We start from the raw sequence: 22,641 nt of genomic DNA, 5'->3' as shown, positions 1-22,641 counted from the left end.
CTTATCTTCCGCTACCTCTAGCTCATTGGAGTTCCCGAAGATTCTACGAATCTCTGTCTTAAATCCTTCAAAACTATTGAAGATTGTTCGAGTGGGTTGCATGCGATCCTGGTCGTCATGCTCGAAATAGTCTCGTAAATATGGTTGAATCCACTTGCTTGCTTCTCCTCTGAGATATGATACAGCCCATACACTCTTGGATTCCTTTTCGGTGAACTTGTCTTCGTTAAATCTGAAGTAGATTTCAAGTTGTAAGAGGAAGGTGTCGAGTTCCTGTCGACTTCCTTGGTATTTGTCTGGTAAGGCAATCTTGAGTGTTTCGTTGATGGTAATTTCCTTGGGAGCGTCGGTCATCTCGACATCGTCGGTGTCGGGTGCTTGTGCCTGACTGCTCGCGGATGCACTGGTGGGTGCCATATCGTCGGTTGGTATTGAATTGGTACTTGAAGCAGAAATGGTGCTCAAAGTGTTACGGGAGCTGCCTCTAGGGTCACGTGGAAGTGTCTAGAGTTCTCTCGAGGTGGTTTAGACTAAACTTCAAGTAGGAATTCAATAAGGTTGGTAACTGGTTGCAATTCTCGTAACTATAGTAATGAAACTAATGATTGTTCTTGAGCACGAAGCTCTACATTGTAATGAAATCCCATTCCCTTATATAGACCTTCGTACTGTACTGGAGCGTTCAGGACCTAGAGAGGTCCTGGACCTTTGGTCTGTATGGACCTACATTCCGTTATGCCTGTCATGCAGGGTCCATCACGTGCTAAGAGTCATGTGACGCGGTACCGAGGATGGACCGGCGTAACATCGAAACCATTTTTTAATAAGCTTAAAATCCTTATAAAAAGTTTTTTGAAAATTATAAATACAATTAAAATATATCTTTAATTTGATTTGATACTTTATAAATCAATATGTTCAAAGCTTTCCAATATATTTTATATTTTTCAATTCGAGAATATAATTTATTATATCTTCTACATTCTTAAGTTTAAATAGAAAACCTTTTAAATTTATATTAAAAATATATTGAATATATATTTCCTTTTTTAATTCAATTAAATTATAACTTTTTAATCAACTCTCAGTTATATTAAATTTACTTTGAATTTTATTACTCAATATAATTCAAGGTATATAATAAAACTAAGCTGTTTTTTAAATTAATAATTTTTTATTTAATTTAATAGTTTGAATAGTTAAGATTATGTATGCTTCTTTAAAATGAATTTTCATAATTAATTATGAAGAAAATGTATATTGAATATAGAATAATAATTCGAGGTAAAAATAACTGATCCATTGATATAGCCGACCCACTAATAAACTACGTTATATAGTTTTTATAGTAATATGTAATAAGATTGTGTTCTATATGATATAAATATTTTTCTTAAGTTTTCTATGATCATATTTTATAAATTTTAGATTTTTTTTTTACTTTAAATAGAAATCTATTTTTGGGGTTTTGGCTATATTGACCAAATCGGCCTCAGTATTGACCATTAATTGTAATGATGAGTTTTTGAAGAAGCTTTTGTAGGTGCAAAGTAATAATGCTGGATTGATTATGTAATCCACTTCACGCCTGTCGCGTCGTCGCGTCTCCTTGATGTCAATTGTAACCTCAAATTAATTCTCCCCATTGCAACGACATTTTCCGGGACCCTGCCATGATGGTCAAACCAAATTCAGCTCCAGCTAAGACCCAAAAATCAATATCTAGTTTCTTTACACCAAAATCTAGTCAAAAACCTCGGGATGTAAGCTCGCCACCTGCTTCTAATGCTCCAGGAAATCTACATGATGCCGATAGCAACGAGAGAACCAATGAAGCATCCAAAACCACTGGAAATCGTTTGAAGAGAGTACTAGAAGAGGATGAAACTGGTGGAAATACTGGAGCAGAGAAAAGACCATCCAAACGAGCAAAAAGTGTTGAAGTTGAGGAAGAAGATGACGAAAGTTATGCTCTGCCAGCCGCCGATTCTCGAAAGACATCCTCTAGCTTAACACGAGGCAATTCAAAGCCATCATTGCGAACCAATAAATACATGTTTTCAGGGTCAAGCCAAGGAGCTACAGAACCTTCAGTCGAGGAGCAACCTGAAGATGAATCAGAGAAAGCGCGGAAGGTCGAGTTGCACAAGAAGTTTGTCAAGAAATTGGGACATCCGGATAGTCTCAGGCGAATTATACATGAAGATGATGCAGCTTTAGAAGCGGGAGACGAGGAAGGGGAAGAGGAAGACGAAGCGCCTTTGCCTGTGAAAAGCAAGAGGAAGGGTGCAAAGACGGGTAAATTGACTCCCATGGAGATACAAGTTATCGACATTAAGCGCAAGCATATGGATACTCTGTTGATTGTGGAAGTCGGCTACAAATTTAAATTCTTTGGCGAAGATGCAAGAACAGCTGCTAAAGTGCTCAGTATCGTGTGCATACCGGGCAAATTCCGATTCGATGAACGTAAGCTTTTCGTTCTTGAATCTACTTGATATTTCTGACGCGAACTAGATCCTTCGGAATCGCATCTCAATTACTTTGCATCTGCAAGTATCCCAGTTCACCGGCTCCCGGTCCACGCAAAGAGGCTCGTCGCTGCGGGTCACAAAATTGGAATTGTTCGACAAACGGAGACAGCTGCATTGAAGAAGGCTGGGGATAATCGGAATGCTCCTTTTGTCAGGAAGCTCACCAATGTGTACACCAAAGGCACATACATTGATGATATTGATGGACTAGACTCGACTGATGCACCTTCTGGTGGTGCTCCTGCAACAGGTTATCTTCTCTGCATAACGGAGACGAAAGCTAAAGGCTGGGGAACAGACGAGAAGGTCGAAGTTGGTATATTGGCTGTTCAACCTGCCACTGGAGATGTCATATACGATAACTTTGAGGATGGTTTCATGCGAGGTGAAATCGAAACACGATTATTACATATTGCCCCTTGCGAATTGCTCATAGTTGGGGAACTTACGAAGGCTACCGACAAGCTTGTACAACATCTTTCGGGTAGCAGTACCAATGTCTTCGGTGATAGAATAAGAGTTGAGCGTGTTGCAAAGTCAAAGACTATGGCTGCCGAATCTTATTCTCATGTGGCCCAATTTTATGCGGACAAATTGAAGGCCCATCAGAGCAGCAACAATGCTCGAGAGCAGGAACTTTTAGAGAAAGTTTTGAAACTTACTGAGCTAGTTACTATTTGTCTATCTGCTATGATTACTCATATGGCCGAATACGGACTGGAACATGTGTTTGATCTCACCAAGTACTTCCAGTCGTTCAGTGCTCGATCTCATATGTTATTAAATGGGAACACTCTCACTAGCCTCGAGATTTATACCAACCAAACAGACTACACTGAGAAAGGAAGTCTTTTTTGGACGCTGGACAAAACTCAAACGAAATTCGGTCAAAGGTTACTTCGGAAATGGGTTGGTCGACCTCTTCTTGATAAGCAGCGCTTGGAAGAGAGAGTCGCTGCAGTGGAAGAACTAAAGGATAACGCAAATACCCCAAAAGTAGATAAACTAAATGCCACCCTTCGAGAAGTTAGATCAGACTTGGAGCGAAGTTTACTTCGCATATACTATGGCAAATGTACACGACCAGAACTCCTCACAGTTCTCCAGACAATGCAAAGAATTGCTAATGAATTTGCACATGTCAAAACACCCTCCGATGCAGGCTTCGACTCCACCATCGTTAATGAAGCGGTTGCATCTCTTCCCGCAATTGGCGAAATAGTAATATCCTTCCTCGACAGGATCAACGCTCAAGCCGCCCGCAATGATGACAAATACGCATTCTTTCTAGAACATTATGAAACAGAAGCAATTGGTGATCATAAATGCGGCATCGGAGCCGTCGAACAAGACCTTGAGGCGCACCGCATGGTTGCTGCCACCAAACTATCCAAGAAAACTCCCGTCACATATGTCACCATCGCTGGTATTGAATACCTCATCGAAGTCCCCAATACCGATCTCAAAAACGTTCCTGCTTCCTGGGCCAAGATCTCAGGCACAAAAAAGATGTCTCGTTTTCACACCCCCGAGGTCATCAAATTCCTCCGCGAACGTGATCAGCACAAAGAATCTCTCTCCTCCGCCTGTGACGCCGCATTCTCCACTTTCCTCACTGAAATCTCCACCCACTACGCCCTCATCCGCGATACTATTTCTCACCTCGCCACCCTCGACTGTCTTCTCTCCCTTGCAACTGTGGCTTCCCTTCCGGGATACTGCAAACCCACCTTTACATCTTCAACCGAAATCTCCGTCATCGGCGGCCGCCACCCTATGGTCGAACAACTTCTCCCCTCAACCTACATCCCCAACGACACATCTCTCTCTACCTCTCCAAATCATACACGCGCCCTTTTATTAACCGGCCCAAATATGGGCGGGAAGTCTTCTTACGTGCGTCAAGTAGCACTAATATCTATCCTCGCGCAAATCGGTTCTTACGTACCTGCTGAATCCGCTAGACTGGGTCTCCTAGATGGTGTTTACACACGGATGGGAGCTTATGATTCATTATTTACTGCACAATCTACATTTATGGTTGAGCTTTCCGAAACAGCATCGATATTGAAATCAGCGGGTCCTAGATCTCTCGTCATATTAGATGAATTGGGACGAGGAACTAGTACGCATGACGGAGTCGCAATCGCAGAAGCGGTTCTAGATTGGGTGGTGAGGGAGACCAAATGTTTGTGTTTATTTATTACGCATTATCAGACCCTGGCAAGTGTTGCAAGAGGATTTGAAAAGGGAAAAGAGCTGAGGAATATGCATATGAAATTCACCGCTGAGAAAAATGGAAGGCGAATTTCTAATGCTGATGCTGATAAGGTTGACGATGTTGTTGACGAGGAGATTACGTTTTTGTATGAAGTCGGTGAAGGGGTTGCACATAGATCTTATGGTTTGAATGTGGCTCGGTTAGCGCGTGTCCCAAAATCTGTACTTGACACTGCTGCATCTAAATCACGAGAGCTGGAGACACAAGTGAAACAGAAAAAGTTATTGGGACTGTCTAATATGATTTCGAACGTACTAGAGAATGGTATCGATCAGCTAGATCAGCTTATAATCGGTATGGAGCAGTTGTAGAATAAATATGATACCAAGTCAAAAAATTAGATAGCAATGCAGAATCAGCATACCCGCGCACCTTTACCAGCTCTTTAACGCCTCATTTCCACTTAAAATAATTGTAGAATGTTAAAAAAAAACAAGAACGACTTCAGTATATCATATGCCTCCTTTGATAAAAATTCGACCACAATAATGGCCTGCTATAACAAATCTTATTCGGAAGTCGAAACGCCTTTATGCGGTAATATATGGGGCCACGGCGTTCGAAACGTTATAAAAAGTAGAAGATCCCAAGATCACATACCAAAATGTGGCATGTTGACATTTACACCATTGGCGAATGGGCCGGAAAGTTGTAAATGGTTGCTAGGTAAACGTGAACCATGGCTGACCGAGCTCAGGTTGTCATGAAAACCTTGACCGTAAGTATCCATTGACTTATTTTCCTGGCTCATTTGGGAAAAATCCGAGTGATCACCTCCGTATGAGAAAGATCGAGGATGGTGGTTGTAGAGTGGGTTGTACATTGATGAATTATCAAAGAACATTTGAGCTGGGAAGCCATGGTGAGGAGTCGAAACAGTTCGTCGGACTTGGACGTCAGATTGACCGTTATCCTTAGAGAACATACGCAATGCAGTTGGTTTAACCACTGGTGTGGGAGAAATCTGGCTACCGATATTAACGTTCGTGAAGCTGGTTGAGGCGCCATCCGCAAAGTCGAAGCTATGATCTTCTAACGGGCTCTCTGTACGACCTGGGCTAATCTCGGGAGCATCCTGGAAAACGCTAAAAGTACGTTTCTTGGCCCCCATCTCTTCCATTGCCAGTCTAAACTCTTCATCTTCTTCGTTTGTTGGAGTGAATCGAGCGCCGAATGCCAATGGATTGAGTGTGGGTGTTGATTGCAAGGCAAGTTGACCAGCAGGCTGACGTTTTCTAGTGGATACTTGTCGCTTCTCAGGACTTCTAGCCGAGTTTCTTGGTGGTCGACCGGCTCTGAGACGAGGTACATTGACGCTGACATCTGCCAAGGCCGCTTTGCGAGTTCTTCGTTTATTTGGAGTGGGGTCGCGAATCTAAGCGATTTGATGTCAGTATATGATGTTGCAACATAAGCAAATTAACCATGATCTTAAGCAACGTACAGGACTAGTCTCAGTCGAAAGGGGACCGAAAATGTGCCTGGAGGTTCGGAATGCTCCATCTGGATGGTAGGAAACTTCAGTGGGTTGAACCTCCGCAGAAGCAGCCATCATCAATTCAAGAATTGAGCCATCCTTTCTCTGATTTCGCATTCGCTTCATTTCGGCAGTGGCAGAATCGAAGAGATCCATACCAGGCCAGAATACACCCTTTAATTTTGCACTGTCGGAAAGCTTCTCAGTAATTTCGGCATCTGCCTCCTCCTTTAATGGTGTAGTGAGACTATGCGAACCGTAGTTAGTATGATGATTTTTAAGATGAAACCGATAATTTGCTTACTTGGTGGCATCCGAAACAGTTCCCACTGCTGAAGGTGTCTTCTGAAGTGTATAGCCTGGAATTTGACGTCGAGAGGTTGGTGTTGCATACACAGCACTATGATCCCACTCACTTCCCATGTCAGAGCTAGAATTAGATGTAGATGTAATATTATAATTGATACTGTTATTTGTTGTAGTTGGCCAGAGATGCATTCTTGGAACAGGAGCTCGAAACATGGGTGCCAGATTGGCCTCATTATCAAGGAGGTTGTCTTTTTCTTTCTTGATTCTCGTCTGCCCGGGCTGTTTTGGTTACTGTCAGTACAATTGAGTAGCTTCCATTCGCAAGAAGAGAATTACCAGTGCTTTGCTGCTCCTGGTCTTTTTATCCTTTGCAGCTTTCTTCTGATCTTTAGAGGCAAGTCTCTCGGATAGTAACCGTTCGAGATCATAGTTGTCGTACCAATCCTCGAAGTTGTCCAGTTGAATCTTTGCTGTCAATTCCGACGCAGCTCGAATCTTAAGCTTAAAATAATTGGATAAATGGGCTTTTGAAGATGTGTGGGTGAGAAGATGAGATACATCGGAGAACTGAGGATTCTTTGGGCAAATACTGCAGTGCAGTGGTATATTGGTGTGGTTTTTCGACATTTTGGTTGCAGCTATTCATCCAAGTTTGTTAGTAATTTTTGTGATTGCACAGAAATCAAAGGTACACGGATAATGTCAGATTTCTGAAAAGGACAAGTGAAGGTCTGCAGATGCCTGCCTCTGCGGTTTCAATTGAGGAAACCGCAGAAGTCAGGCCAAGGTAAGAGGAGCGAGTATCCTTTCATTTTATGCCGTTGATAGTATATTTGGACCCCAAGAAGCAATTGGTGTATTTCAAGTGCATTGCATCGTGTAGAGAGACCGAGTGGAATCAAACTTACAGATTGTTTTTAACAAATGCTCCGGCTCCTAATTGTCGATGGGAATGAGCAAAGGTAGCAAGTCGTCGATTACTTCTTCAAATTTGTGTGAAGAAGATGGTTTCCTCAAAATAGGACAATTGAGAAAGAAAGGACTTGCGTACGATGAAGAGTGATGATTGACGGAAGGAAGAAGAGGTGACAACGATGGAGAGAATTGTAATTTATGATGAGAGAAGATGTAGAAGGTGCGTTGGTGGTTCAGTGGAGTATTGAAACTTCCGGAAGGGACAATCACGTTCCAAAGGTTCTTGCTAAATCAGGTCGACATGTGTTTCGCAGCGGAGATGAGAATAAATTGAAGAAAACAATATCGAGGTATGTTTATGAGTATTGGCCTTTGGTAATCTACACAATTGATTGTGAAGGGAACGATGGTAGTGTAGAGATAAAGGTCAAGGGTGACAATGATAATGTGATTGTTCTTCCTTGATGGTGATGGTGAAAGCTCTCGAGCTCTACTATGGCTAATATCTGTTGGTTCGAAGATGTGTATTCAAATTGAGTATATAGCAGAGAAAGAGGCAAGAGGAAATTTAGGACAATTTGTTGGAATTTATACGGTATGAGATTGTCATGGAATTCATAGAGTCGTTCGGGTTGATATTCATGATTCAAGTCGTGATGCTGAACAACTTTAGGTCAAGAACCATGACATTTTTCTTTATTATGCCCTCACCTGTCTGTCGTCACCTATCGAAACAAGCACCACAATGAGGAAGGGAGGGATGATGGCAGACAGGAACCATATTTCAAGTATTACTTGTTGAGTCACTGATATTTAGAAACAGATACCATAGGTGAAATACTCGGGAAAGTTCCTGTTATTCAGGAGCCTCTGATAATGCTGATTATATGCCAACTGACTGAAATAATAGAAAAGATAGGAGAGCCTTTCACCCGTCTCGTCCTTTGATGAGAATAATCATACATGAGAGCGCATCTTGCTTGAATTGCTGTGGCACTTCCATGATTTCTCATGTCCTCGGCCAATTCTATTCTCTCCTCTCCTCTCATCCTTGCTCATCACTTCACTTTACATTTGATTCCAGCTGAACCGCAACTCTACAGACAATGAGTCGACGATGGCAAGTGTGGAACGTATGAAAATTTGTATCGAGGCCCACATCATATTACTTCAATGTCATGTACCATCAACATTTGAGTGTTTATGCTACGATTAAGCCATGAACACCTCATAGTCAATGAATTGCTCTGCTCCTGCCTTGTATCCTGGTACCACTTTCTACACGATACAAGGTTATTAGATGGCAGGAGCTGAAATGAAGTAAATACTTCGCTACAATAAGAAATCACTAGTATAAAATTATGTTGCTTGATTGACTTCTGTGATCAAATCGGGCATTAAATTTCGAATGATTTATGTGAAAAAATCGAACCTACGAGAAGCTTTTGTCTACTTACCGAAAGAAAACACCCAAAGTTTAAAGGTCCGATGGACAGATCATTGGGAATACTTTCGCCTGATTCGTAATTCATGATATCATTAATGCAGAGATATCTTAGGGTTGCCCTAGCACTCGCTCAGTTATTCTCTTCGGCATACAGCTAATTGAGGTCAGCCAGTGAAATTAGGAATGACAACGGTTTGAGAACTTACTACATAGGATCAACCTCTTCGACACCAGGGAAACCTAGAAGAGACAGTCCAGCAACGCCGAAGCAGGTATGGAAAACATCAACCATGTCACCTGGTCTATCGGCAAAGCCACCTTCATCTGTGTCCTGACAATTCAGGATGAAATTGGTAAGTTGGACTCCATCAATCCAGTGTAGCCTCCCAATCATGGCGAGACTCGTCGCAACCCACCAGCTGTAACAGACATCTTCTTTTTTCTCGGGTCTGCCATTCAGTCCACCGCACTCTAGTTGCCTCTCACTCAGCCATCTACCCAGCTTATCGATGTTAACCACGTCTATGCGCCTCGCAATTGATAATGCACCCAGGCATGCAAATATTTGTCCAGAATGTGATTCAGCTCCAGGGCTAACACCATAACCTCCATCAAAATTCGCACACGAGATAATGTAGTCCACCGACTTGTTGACATCCACCAGATGTAGAGAATGCAGCAGCGAAAGTGCATTGAACGCTGCGTAGAGGAATCTAGTGTCTTCCTCGCCCCACTCATCCCCTGCAAAGGTTCCCGTATCCTTGTTTTGTAGGTCCGCAAGGTCTGCACATCGGGAGCATTAATGGTAGCCCCTCTCGAGTCGGATACATGAAGACACTCACATTTCGCAACTAACTCCTTTCCCTTACCATCCAAGTTCCGTTCGAGATCTTCTACTGCATCTACCATCACTAATGACTGCACGGCACTAACTGTGTACAGTAAATGTGCATCATGGCCTGGAGCAGCTCCAAAACCACCATTTCTGTGCTGGCAGCTTAAAATGAAATCAATTGTTTCCCGTCTCGGCAGCGCATCAGGTCGACCAAGTAAATGAAGTGCAGTGAGCCCCCAGTAGAGTCCGTTTATTCGCAAATGTTCGGTGTGCCAATATTCGAGCTCATCCTTGCGCTACAAGCAGGAGATGTCAACAAGTGCGGGTGGAGATACGAGGAGGGTGAATACCTACGGAGTCGAGACTCTGTATATATTTTACATGGGACTCGATAGCGAGCTGAAGCTCCTCTGGCAGAGTGGCAGAGCCTGCTCGACCCGGGCCAGATACGAGAGCCATGATTAAAAAGGTGTATTATTTTGCTGAAAGTGTTGAGTACTGTAACCTCGAGGAACAAGTCTACAAAGCTTAGAAAAATGACCCCACCTCGGGAACGTTGCTGACAAATCACCGTCGGACTTGGTCTTGACATATTTATTTCGGAACTTGTAATCTTACAAACTATTGAAGCAATTGAACAGGATGCGTTCATTTCCAAGGCTCACGTTTTGAATATACAATGTTGATAATTGATTTGTTAAATATGTCCATGGTACAGTAACTCTTTTTTCTAAGATCTTTAACTCCTGCTTGATCTGCTTCTATGGAATCCTGCCAACTGACACGCCCCATCCATCTAACCATCAAATTTGCCCACAATTTCAAAGCCAATGCAGACACATTCGTTAAAGGGCATTTCATTCCCTTTGGAAGCTGTTCCACGTCTCCTAACGACCTTCGTCGGTTGCAAATGGATCTGAAATCTATCCAACAATCTGGTTGACCAATTCGTCCTTAGAACTTAGGTTAAGTATAAAACGTTGTTACCAGAAACCCCATTGCTTTGACCCTGGCCACATCTTATCTCTGGAGTGAACTTAACTCTCATGACGAGGGTCAGTCGAAATTGTCCTTTTAGCGTCACATCCACTGCTCTGGAAATGAGTCCATCACCGTATCCTGCGTTAATACCCCTAGGTGTCTTCACACAACATGGAAGAATGATGATGCTGTCGGCATATAAAGTCGGTCGATATCAGGGCGATTGGGTGGTGATTTGATTGAACGTTGTCGGCAAGTGCCCGAACATTGGCAGGCGTATAATTAGCTTTGCACTCGAAAGTGGCTTCAATCCATGGGTTATGAGAAGATATGTCTTGATGTCCAATCGTCTTACCCTCGTGCGAAGTTTATCCCAAGTATTCGCTTTTTCTTAGTTTAGCCTTTGCAGTTGTTGGACGCTATTTGGAGTCCCATCCGCATGCATTGTCCGATGTGGAAAGGCTGGTTTTTTGTGGACGGGTTTGCACAAGAGCCGTGGAATGTTTGTACATTTTGTGATCAAATGATGGTACTTGTGTGAACAGATGGGAGTAGCCTCGACGAGACTGCGTTCGAATACGTAGAGTCTTTACGACCTAGCGCAGTGGCCAAATTTGAAGTCAACAAATCCGTAGACATCTTTTCTTGATGCGTGAAGTATTCCTCCGAACAGATCCGATACATTTTCGAGATTGTGTAAACCACAAGTAGGTATGGAAAATGGGCTGCCGTAGATCTCCTTATTTCTATTCCAGTGAATGTGTTAGATGAAGATTAGGGGTTAAAAATCACATTTCATTTCTTGATACAGTAGCCAACTCCGAAGTTCGAGCATATGCTACACATTGATGAGATATCGCACAAATGCTACCTAAATCGCTGCTACAATATATGGTTCAGTTATAGAACTGGAATGTTCAGATGAGTACTACTGAACCTCAATTACGGAGCAGAAACGAGTGAAATTCCTGTCTCACTTTTCGACACTTACAATTTATCTATATCAAATTTATGATGTGAATTGCTAAGAAGATTGATAGCTTTTTCGTCGATATATCTTCAACTCTGGCTTGCATCCTCAGAGAAAGGACAAGCTGAAACATTGCATGTACCTCAAAGTTTATAAGGGAACTATACTTCAGAGTGGTTCGGAGGAGTTGGGAAAAGATTGGGATGAATATCATTCCCGTAAAATTTGCAAGATCCTAACATCAAGCTCCCCGCTAGAATCGTTCCGGATAGCATTGTCATCAGCCATCGAGTAAATCATATTCGTTTGATGATAGATGATTGTCCGAGTTCCGCTGGTGCATGCTTATCTACAGTTGAAGTACTTTTGCCTTGAATTCTCTAGAATTTCACTAGCTTTAAGACTCATAGAGTGAAAGACGGTGATATACGCTCCGGAAATTCTCACTACATTATTTTTCTTAATCACTACAAATTAATTCTGTTGAAAGGCTATAACGCGCATTCGACGGGAGTACGAAATTCAGTAAATTATTTATGGCTAGTAAGTCAACCAATCTAGTCGGCGTGTTGTTAACAATCGCCCTTCCAAGTATAGGGTCAATGGTTAAGGTGTAGTTACGACAGTATTGTCAGCAAGAAGGCTGCTGTCAATGGGTCTGATGTACGTAAGCTTCGCTGCATGCTACGTTGGTCTAGGCGGAGACGGAAATCTAAGACCTTACTTATTCATGGAGTAGTAACACGTACCGTATTGCTGGGATTTTATCACGTCTCGCCTCAGTTTTTAAAGACTTGAAAAATACTAGTGTGATAGGCTCTTACATCATGCTGAGCCATACCTTGACCTATCTTAACTCCTCCTGAAAGATGCTTCGTGTAAGCTGACTGTGGGTTTCATTGGTTCTCGCAGTCATCCCACCAATCAACCCGGAACATAGAATTTACAATGCATTCTACTGCTTTGGATTAATTAAAGAAAATTCCCAATCCGAACAGCTAGTCTGTTGAGCTCTTGCATAAGTAGAGGGCAGAAGACTCAGCATGTCAGATTTGCAGCCAAATTGAGATTTTCAATCACCCTATTCCAAATATTTGCAATCATGGTCAATTCTAAACCTACAGTAGTTTTTATCCCAGGCTTCTGGCATACCCCAGAAGGATTTACACCTCTCGCTAAACTTCTGGACAAGGAAGGCTATCCCCCCGTTCTAGTCAACTTACCCAGTGCAGGCGCTCACCCCGGGCATCCTGACTTCTCACAAGATGTCGCCGCAATTTGCAAGATCGTTACCGAACTATCCAATGAGGGTAAGGAAGTCTTAGTAGTGATGCACTCCGGTGAGAGTGTTAGCGGCAGCGAAGCTACCCGCAACTTAGGTAAAAAGGAACGACAAGCCGATAGAAAGAACGGCGGGATAGTCAGGGTCATTTATATTGGCATTCTGTTACCCAAGGCAGGAAAGACTATGTTTGAGACATTTCAAGGCGTGGTTTCGAGTTCGGATATAGATCCCAATTTTGTGGTTGATCAGGATCAGAGCTTTCATGTCTTTGCTGAGGTATGTTTTGATATGTCTTCAAAGACAATACTAACGTCCCGGCTGGGATGGCACTTCAACTATCACCGACGGCGACACGAGATTTTACAATGATCTTTCTGCAGAAAATGCAAAAAGTTGGGCCAGCAAATTGACCTCGCTTTCGTTAGGGTAAGTGAAATGGCAGAATGTGAGGAGTGCTCTCACTGACGTACTATTTAGAGTTGGGATGTCTCCATTGACCTACGAAGCTTGGAAATACATACCTTCAGCGTATATTATGCCACTGCTAGACAAAAGCATTCCGTTAAAGCAAGTTCGACAGATTGTAAAGGAAGCGAATATTGACATGGCGTTTTAAATAGAGACAGGTCATTGTCCATATCTTGTACAGCCAGAGGCAGTAGCTGGTTTTATTGGAAAGGCAGGAGGCGAGATCATTTGATTACTACTAGAAGGCGTAGAACATTTACCCTCTGTTAACCAAATACAACTCGCCCTTCTTTTATGATACAAAATTTATAATCTTCGGAGCTAGCCCACGCTCCTTCCCCTTTGTCTATTACCAAATCACTTCCTGAGACAATCCCCACAGTGTGGATTCTGCCTTTTTACACGACCGCAGAGCAAGCCTATCCAGCAAACTATGCGTCAGCGCAATTCCCAGGCTGCTAGGTACTGCGTGGCTGACTACTGACGGTGAATAGCAAGCAAGGAAATCGAGTGCACGACCTCTGTACAGGCCAGAACACAGTTCCGGAGTATCATTGGGTGCGAATGGCTTTTCTGGTTCAATCCTCAGGGATATCTTGCAAGGAATTGTAGGTCTAGGTTCGCGAGGTGGATTGGCGCCGCTTTTAAAGCAGGTCGATACTCTTAAAGCGGCTCTAAAACACGGGAATCGGGCGGTTTTGAAGTCCGAGCAGGACAACTAACGGCGGAAGAGCGGTTGTGGAAACATCAACAATTTAAATCAATATTGAAGAAGCTTGATAAGCATATAGGTAGGATTCAGTAGGTACTATTTCTTCAAGTCTATATATTCGACATTTCATGCTTCAATTGCGTTCATTACCAGCGGACCAATCTCTTACCCTGAACTTCATACATCTTTAATCATCATGCAGCCCGACGACAAATCATGCGCGACACCGCAGAGATTCTGGGACCTATACACTCCCAAACCACCAGTAATCGTTTCCGAGCCTGTTAAGGTGCCCCAAACCTCGACTTCGCGATTGGAACTGAGTGCTGTGCCCCTGCTTCCACCAACATCAACCGACCGAGGAGAGGCAAAGACCGTCCTCTATCTAGCCTATGGCTCCAATCTCTCTGCCGAGACCTTCAAGGGGAAACGCGGCATTAAACCCTTGAGCGCGGTCAATGTTCATGTCCCTGCAATAGATCTCACATTCGATTTATGCGGGATACCTTACACAGAACCTTGTTTCGCAAATTGTCAATATAAGAAAGGCCAATCAAGTTCTCCTCGGACAAGAGATTATCACAAGACAAGATGGCATAAGGGATTGGTTGGTGTAGTCTACGAAGTGACTCGTGAGGACTACAGGACTATAATAGCTACTGAAGGAGGTGGCGCATCATATGAAGAAGAAATTGTTGACTGTTTCGTTCTTCCCAAAGGTACCAAGACTGTGGACCCAAATCCTAGTAGCATACCATTTCGGGCGTACACTTTACTCTGTCCGTTCAACAGCAAAGACGCAAACCGCATTGTTCGCCCAGATCCAAACTATGCGCAACCATCTGCACGATACCTGAAGTTAGTAACAGATGGAGCTGAGGAGCATAATTTGCCCGAGGAATATGTCGACTACTTGCATGGCATCAGATCATATACAGTCACGACAATCAGACAGAAAACGGCACAGGTCATCATCATGACATTTGTATTGCCTGTTATTCTGGCGCTGTTTGGACTGGGGAAGATTTTTGCGGACAAGAATGGCAAGCTCCCGGATTGGCTAGCTACCGCAATGCGCACCTTTTTTAGATTCGTTTGGGCGGTGTATGATAGAATTCTGAAGGACAAATTTGGCGATGGAGAAAGGACAATAGAGAGGAATGGAGATGATATTGAAGAGATGGATTTAGATAAGAGGTGGGACGAGAAAAAAATGTCTCTTCTGTGAAATTAACAGTAGGAGACATTGGACGTCAATTTTGAGCAGTGTACATTTAATAGAGGTCTTTGTGTATATCGATTGCAGCATATACGGCGTATTATAGAGGCAATAGCAAGCGAACAGTCCTGCTTCTAATGTAATTTTGGTATCTTGACCGCTCAGAATTTCACATCGGCTGCTTTCGCTAAAACATGATAGTATTATTCAAACAAGCACGCAGTTTTCGATCAACATTATGTACTGTTCGTCCGGTGCTTTGTAATGGTATGCCTCCAATATTCTAACGAAGTGTAGAACAGGAACCAAGAAATCACATGCTGCCAAACTAAAATTTTAGGTGTGTTAGTCCCCTTGAAGCATTCGGAATTCGGGCGATGGCCAAAAAGGACAGAAAGGCAACGACAAACTCTATTTCTAACTCAGCAAAAGGAACCCTTACTTATCTAGACCTCTGTGTTGTTATCATCGAAAGAGACCAATTCCTCTTCTCCAATGAAGCATCTCAATTGCCCCCAGTCTTTCTGCCAACCACATTCACCAACATCATGCTTATACAAGCACCCTTCTGCACCTCCTGAGCCGCCTTTCCGTACAATTCTAAGACCTCTCTCGATCCTTCTCCTGCAACATTGACTAATTCTTTTATACCATCCATATGCATCAAGGTCCACGCATATATAATATCGGCCCCTGGTTCGAGTAGTTGGTCATCTAGAACTATTATTCCTCTTTCTTGAAAGATGGGGCCGAGTTGGCGTATCCACCTGTGGATGGTTAGGACACAATCCAGTAGGATACTGTTTAAAAGCGAGAAAGAAGACGGGGACCATACTCAAAACTGGAAAATTTCTTTAAAGGAACTTCATATATCCATCTTGTCAGCTCCTTGAGGTTGTTAGTTGATAAGTCCGGAGTAGCAGCTGTGCACCCCAACATGCTGAAATCGACTTCCTTCCACTGGATGTATCCACCTGGTTCTAAATATGACAGTATCAGTTCATTCCTCACATTCTAATTTTCATCGGGGAAGTAACGAACTTAGTAAGGTCAACACATTATCTAAAACATATCTTGGATCTCCGTCAGGGATTACGACACAGAGAAGACTTATGTGAACCACATCGTATTGACCTCTCAATCTCTCCGGAACAGGTTTGAAGATGTCCATAATATCTAGTTTGACATTTGGGGGGAGCAATGCTGAATTTGGATATTGACTAGTTGAGATATCGAAACCGTCTAATTGTGCGTTCGCCTTTGATTTTGCAAGCTCTTTTGCTAAATCTATGAGCCAGATTCTCCACCAACATTAACTTCGTACACATGAAATGCTCAACACACAAGAGCGCTTACCCTGTTCCACATGCTATGTCTGCAATTTTAATGTCTTCCCTAATTGGGATGCTTGGATGTAGAAGATGCCCAACGAGTCTTTGCCAGAGCCAATGTTGGACGTAGAGACTAAATCAGTCAGTGTGTGAGTGCAAAGTTGGAGTTTCAAGACTCAGATTTACCGGGAAGAACCCAGTGGACTTCGCTCGAGGACATACTCTTGTTCAGCGGCTGAAGTCATCCTATCGTTCTTTTTTTTTTTTGGTACTAGGAGGGTTCCAGCAAGTGAGAATCAACAGGCGAGAAAATGTGAGCTGAGCAATCTACTACCGGATTGAGCTGTCGATGAATGAACATTGATATTGATGACTGATCGTACTCATGTGACACCCGAGATAGGCAAGTGCTTGCTCCCGCACTGTAAGTCTCGAATGAACACAACACTCCGTATTAATTATGTGATACATTACAATGGGTAGCAAGTAGTGTAGTATCCAGTATAAAAGTTCAGACTTTTTTCGTTCGTATTTAGCACTCTAATTTTCAATTTTCAGTTCATGAATCTCGCTCTGAGAGCTTTGGATAAGTATTGGGAATGGCCACAGGGGGGCGGGCTATTGCAAAAAGAAGAAGATGGGGGTGGAAAGTCCTCGCCACACTTTTATTTATACGCCTCCACCAGCCACAGGTTAATAATATTCCATCCCAAATGCAACTCGTCGACAATCATATTCAGTTCTTGCCGTTTTCATTTCCAGATACTATATCTTCCTTCACTAGACAGCTTAGCTAGGGGGTCGTAAATAAATAACGGTTCTGGCGCATTCGGAATGCATTTCCCTTAATTTCAACGACCGAGCTAAAGTATCAACCGATCATTCACACTGCACATCGTTCTACTCAGAGTAACGACCATGGTTCGCAATCAGAGCTGTGTTTGAAACAATGAAATTATTTGCATTGTTCCATTGGGACGACACTTGCTGTCCCCAGCTACGCAGCCGTATGATTCCTATTCGCAGCAATCGCCGAATGAAAGGGGTTGGAAGGAACGTTTGCGATATTGTACCAGTTCTCGTAGCTATCAAGAAGAAGAACTGTCTCCCTGAGAGCGGATGAAGCTGCTAGCAACATCTCACAGAAAACAGCTTAGCTTTGGAGACATCGGAAAGATTCAAGAGGTTATGGTGCCTTTTGTGAGTGCAGCATGCCGTTATTCTAGTGGGTAGATTTCAACGGTCGATGGAGAGTTGAAGGATAGTTTGATTGCTTTTGGCTGTGACTTTGGACATATGTTTCTTTTTTGAGCATAGATGTCTTGCTCATCTCATGCATTCCTATGTTCTCAATTCCTCATTTATATACTCCAACTGACCACTCTTTACTACTGCTGCATGGCAACAGTTAACTGGTTCTTGAATACTCTATCTGGAGATCTTGGATGTTTCTTTTGCTCCTACTTCTATCACCTGGTTCTGCATTATCCACTTCTTGTTCTTCCGATCAGACTTCGACTGGGGCAACCATGATTTGATGCTTTGGGCGTTTAGCCCGTAATATGGCAAGTTATAGAACGTCACCATGTTGGTCAGTCATAACTTTTAGCTTTATTTCGCGCCGCAAGTCGCTCATATCTGAAAGTATTTCCCAACGTAGGCACATCAATCATCTGTTTTCTATGAGCGGCACAGGATACGTTTTCTGCATACGTCGTGGACATATAAGGATGTAAAGCGATGTATACTGCTTACGCCGTTTCTCCAGGGCACAAGTCCGGAAGTGGACAACGTATCTATTGGATTGGATTCGAACATTCCATATCGATTAGGTGAGGTAGAACGGACGGACGAAAGTTCTTACGGGAGATGGTTCTTCTCGACCTTTTCTGGGTCAAGATGACATCAAGACGAGGGCGGATAGATCATACTCGTACGATGTCACTTCCTGACCGCTGTTTGCATTAAAACCAAGGCACCCTCCAAACATACAATTGAACATGATACCTGCAACCTGAAGGCTCCTTCTCTACACGACTTTATGTGCATAACGCTCACATGATTTGCCATCTCCAAATCAAGAATGTTCCTCAGCGAATTCCGCTCTGCAGTGGATCTCCCCATCCTTGCTTTGACTTTCTTAGGATTTCATTCGACTGCCGCATCATCAAACTCTAAGTTTACATTTAGCGTGGGGGTCAGCAGATCTGTTGTGGGGTAGTCTGATGATCCCTGAGACCGAGGCTTTTTTCCATCTCTCTCAACCAAAAGTCATTCATTACCTTTCTTCAAACTGTGACGGTCATGTTCCATCCACTCTTATGAATTGCCCGCGTGCTCAACCGACGTGGGGGATTTTATTTGTATAGGGAAAGTGGCTCCCTAGACATCCATATTTGAGCTACAAATATTGCGAGTTTGTTGGATTATTGCTGGATTATAATTTGTTGAGATGCTTTCTGATCAGACCTTTCACTCTGGTATCTTTGTACGTAAGCGGTGAATAAGATCTGGGATATGGATAGTTCCAATTTCAGTCTATAGAAGCTAATTTTAGACTCACACTTACTCCTTCCATATTTAAAATGTTTTTCCTTCTATTTATTTCGTTTTCATCCCAAATTCTCCAGTCGAGCATTAGTTTGAAACCGTCCCTCTGATATCGTCCAATATCTCGAATTTTGAACACAATCTAAACAATGACTGCCTCACAATCCTATACGAATGGCAATGGCTTTGCAAGTGGGCATCGTACATTGGTGCCAGGAGTCTATGTTCCTACTGTTGCATTCTTCCATCCAGAATCTGAAGAAGTTGACACCTCATCAGTCGCTAAACACGCTTCCAGACTTGCCACTTCCGGAGTTGCAGGCCTTGTTGTTCATGGCTCAAATGGCGAAGCAGTCCACCTCGCACATTCCGAACGCTCGCTTATCACCTCGACTACACGCAAAGCTCTCGATGAAGCAGGTGCCTCATCTATGCCGGTTATCGTAGGCTGCGGTACCCAATCGGTTAAGGAAACAGTCGAACTGTGCAGAGAAGCTAAAGAATCAGGCGGAGACTATGCAATTATTCTTCCACCCAGTTATTACGCATCACTCTTGAACCCACAACTCATATTGGATTTCTTCACGCAAGTTGCGGATGCAAGTCCAATCCCCATTATCATATACAACTATCCTGCCGCACAAGGAGGGCTAGATCTTAGTTCCGATGTCATCCTTACCCTTTCTGCTCATTCAAATATTGTGGGTGTGAAACTCACATGTGGCAACACCGGAAAGTTAGCACGAATCGCCACGTCTGCCAAACCATCCTTCCTCACCGCTGGTGGTTCTGCAGATTTTATTTTGCAAACTATGGTAGTAGGAGGTGATGGAGTCATAGCTGGATTGGCAAACTTAGCACCAAAAGCTTGTGTGAAAGTCATGAGATTATTCAAAGAGGGAAAGCTAGAAGAGGCAAGAGAGCTGCAAGCAATTGTTGCAAGAGGAGATTGGGTTGCTATCAAGGGGGGTTTTGTTAGTGTAAAAGTTGCATTGGAGAGGTATTACGGATATGGTGGATTACCTAGGAAGCCATGTGCACTACCCGAGAAGAAAGCATTGGCAGCAATGAATGAAGAGTTTTCAGAATTGCTTGAGTTGGAGAAAACTCTTTAGTCTGACTGAGTTGAAGAAATGGAATAGAAAAATATTTTGTAAGCACTTTTATTTCAAACAGCTTGACATGTGAAAAAACAACATCTTGACTTGTCTAGCGACTTGGAGAGGAACAGAACATTAGAATGCAAAGCATAAACTGCCTTTTTCATATCATTTGAAAGTTTACTACAGAGTGTATCCTTATGTTCAGAATCCTTCTTACTTGCGAGCCTGTCGTCTTAAGAGGATCATAAGCACAATTCAAGTCACATACTCCCTAGAGGTTGGCATCCGAGTTACCTCCTGAATATTAGATTATCGTTCATTCAAATTGAGCACGCCACAATCATCCAAAGATCTATAGGATCCATGTTTCAATCTTACGCCACTTTTGTCTCGGTGCATTCGGAATATGGTAGTGTAGGGGTGTAAAGCCAGTCTTCCAATTACATGACTATATCGTTCGAATTATGGCGAGAATAAATAACTGAAGAACAGCTTTGTAAACCGAGTGGAAACTAGGTACGTAGTAGAATCTTGAGAAGACCATGGAGCGTCGTGGGTGTATTCGTTTGCAGCGGATGAAAGAGCTAGAGATGTGGCGAAATGGTGAGAGGTGGGTGACCTGCCTGACCACCAGAGTTTCTATCTTATTTCCCCTGTTGTCGTGAGAAGAGGGCTTATCATGACTCGTGCATTGTCTACAGGCTCGATGATTCGAGCTGTTAAAAATACAGTCAGAAAATATTCGATAGTCTAGAAGAAAAAATAAGATGGTGGCGTGGTGGTATTGCAGATGTGGGGTGCGGGGTATGTGTCAACTATATGTAATCTGGTAATGTGCCGGGATCCGCGATTAACGGCTAAGAAATTACTGTTGCATCTGAAAAGAATAAGTCTATACTCTTCTAAGCCTAATCATGTCTGCTAACGCGTCAATATCGGGAATGCGGACGATCCACTCTGTTGATTTTACCGATTATTACTTCCGAGGTCACCCTCGGTTAGGCGAGTTTATCGCTATCGGGAAGGAGAGGAAAATTGTTGGTGTTTCGGTTACTCTCATTGAATATAGTAGGTTCCAGGATGACCGTCTTGTTGGGATTTATGATGAGGATAACCATGCGTACTAAGCTACGTTGATTCTGAAGATACACTTCACTTCTTCTTCACCCCCACGCCCGTTTTGTTGACTTAAAGTGGGGGAGGTAATTGGGATATCTATCTCTGCTTGTTTATGTCACTGCATGCATTCTCGAGGTCTCCAAAGGAAGCGATATTTATCTTGGCACATAAGGACTTGGAGAGCTATTCGCCTGGTATCAGAGTGGATGTATCTTTTTAGCACTTATAAGCTTGTTTCGAATGTAGCTGAGTGGGTATAATAATGATATCGAGACGAGCTTCAGGAAAGAGGATAGCATCAGGGTTTCTCATGGATCTAGAGAGTGATTTCATGTGAGGAGTTGTATTTTAAACCTCTTTCTAGAATGTCATCGGCCAAAGAACTCATGATATCGAATCGGGCAGTTGCTGGGTCTAAAAGTTTATACTGGGGAAGCGGTAGAGGCATAGGTTCGGAAAGCACCGGATAGGAAACATTTGTTTTTCTCATATTCTTTTTGGATGTTTGAGAAAGACCCTTTCATATAGCTAGTCAAGTAATAATTTAATTTCATCTCTATATTCGAAAGATTTCTTGAAACATATGTCTGTTAAACATTGTCGAAACTTTCCTTGTAAGCGGAGAGCTATAAATATACAACAAGGCTCCCTCGTGGCTTTCTATTGAAAAAGCCTAATTAATGGTGCCTCTAGAGACTCATTTTAGAGTACTCATCAATGGCTCTCAAATTGATCTACTCATCTTTCACTCATCGAGTAGATTGATCGTCTTCATTCGTCTTTTATTATCACAGCAAATGTTTCTATCTTATTAACCAACATTCCAACCAACTGCTGTCTCACAATCAGGGAACTTAGTCTATGATTTGACCTCTTTGAGTGAGTATTGAGGCGTCCAGACTTTCGAGGTCTACAATCATTCGTACAGATTTTTACTAGGTATAAATTTCACTTGGCATGTAGATGTCATTCAACATACATAATACCTGGATCAATTCTTAACAATCAAAACTAGGCAAGATGAAGAAGACCAAATACATACAAGACAACTTTTTAGAAGACTCCATTTGATGTCTTCATTGGAAAGCTAGTCTAGTAGCATATA

General features: G+C 42.7%; 7 protein-coding genes across 7 annotated transcripts; 4 read left to right on the top strand and 3 right to left on the bottom strand.

Moving 5' to 3' along the window:
* Window positions 1–1,673: 1,673 nt before the first annotated feature.
* EAF01_009033 (uncharacterized protein) lies at window positions 1,674–5,166 on the top strand (the record flags this gene model as incomplete). The annotated part of the gene is made up of 2 exons (XM_038917289.1): window positions 1,674–2,469; window positions 2,518–5,166. 2 exons carry the CDS (start codon window positions 1,674–1,676, stop codon window positions 5,124–5,126), a joined length of 3,405 nt encoding a protein of 1,134 aa, XP_038766894.1. The 3' UTR covers window positions 5,127–5,166.
* A 241-nt stretch (window positions 5,167–5,407) lies between these two features.
* Window positions 5,408–7,228, bottom strand: EAF01_009032 (uncharacterized protein; the record flags this gene model as incomplete). The annotated part of the gene is made up of 4 exons (XM_038917288.1): window positions 5,408–6,190; window positions 6,260–6,539; window positions 6,597–6,880; window positions 6,938–7,228. 4 exons carry the CDS (start codon window positions 7,226–7,228, stop codon window positions 5,408–5,410), a joined length of 1,638 nt encoding a protein of 545 aa, XP_038766893.1.
* A 1,843-nt stretch (window positions 7,229–9,071) lies between these two features.
* On the bottom strand, window positions 9,072–10,257 carry EAF01_009031 (uncharacterized protein; the record flags this gene model as incomplete). Its single annotated transcript, XM_038917287.1, has 4 exons — window positions 9,072–9,117; window positions 9,170–9,746; window positions 9,806–10,094; window positions 10,153–10,257. The coding sequence occupies 4 exons, from the start codon at window positions 10,255–10,257 to the stop codon at window positions 9,072–9,074; spliced, it is 1,017 nt and encodes a 338-aa protein (XP_038766892.1).
* Window positions 10,258–12,851: 2,594 nt separating this feature from the next.
* EAF01_009030 (uncharacterized protein) lies at window positions 12,852–13,789 on the top strand (the record flags this gene model as incomplete). Its single annotated transcript, XM_038917286.1, has 3 exons — window positions 12,852–13,310; window positions 13,428–13,460; window positions 13,512–13,789. The coding sequence occupies 3 exons, from the start codon at window positions 12,852–12,854 to the stop codon at window positions 13,635–13,637; spliced, it is 618 nt and encodes a 205-aa protein (XP_038766891.1). The 3' UTR covers window positions 13,638–13,789.
* A 621-nt stretch (window positions 13,790–14,410) lies between these two features.
* On the top strand, window positions 14,411–15,442 carry EAF01_009029 (uncharacterized protein; the record flags this gene model as incomplete). Its single annotated transcript, XM_038917285.1, has 1 exon — window positions 14,411–15,442. The coding sequence occupies one exon, from the start codon at window positions 14,411–14,413 to the stop codon at window positions 15,440–15,442; it is 1,032 nt and encodes a 343-aa protein (XP_038766890.1).
* A 496-nt stretch (window positions 15,443–15,938) lies between these two features.
* EAF01_009028 (uncharacterized protein) lies at window positions 15,939–17,009 on the bottom strand (the record flags this gene model as incomplete). The annotated part of the gene is made up of 5 exons (XM_038917284.1): window positions 15,939–16,200; window positions 16,269–16,413; window positions 16,475–16,734; window positions 16,790–16,897; window positions 16,951–17,009. The coding sequence occupies 5 exons, from the start codon at window positions 17,007–17,009 to the stop codon at window positions 15,939–15,941; spliced, it is 834 nt and encodes a 277-aa protein (XP_038766889.1).
* A 2,454-nt stretch (window positions 17,010–19,463) lies between these two features.
* Window positions 19,464–20,429, top strand: EAF01_009027 (uncharacterized protein; the record flags this gene model as incomplete). The annotated part of the gene is made up of 1 exon (XM_038917283.1): window positions 19,464–20,429. The coding sequence occupies one exon, from the start codon at window positions 19,464–19,466 to the stop codon at window positions 20,427–20,429; it is 966 nt and encodes a 321-aa protein (XP_038766888.1).
* Window positions 20,430–22,641: the final 2,212 nt, after the last annotated feature.

This window comes from Botrytis porri, assembly GCF_014898465.1.
Source record: "Botrytis porri strain MUCL 3234 chromosome Unknown BPOR_013, whole genome shotgun sequence".
Taxonomy (NCBI): Eukaryota; Fungi; Ascomycota; class Leotiomycetes; order Helotiales; family Sclerotiniaceae; genus Botrytis; species Botrytis porri.
This window is presented reverse-complemented; position numbering and strand designations above follow the sequence as displayed.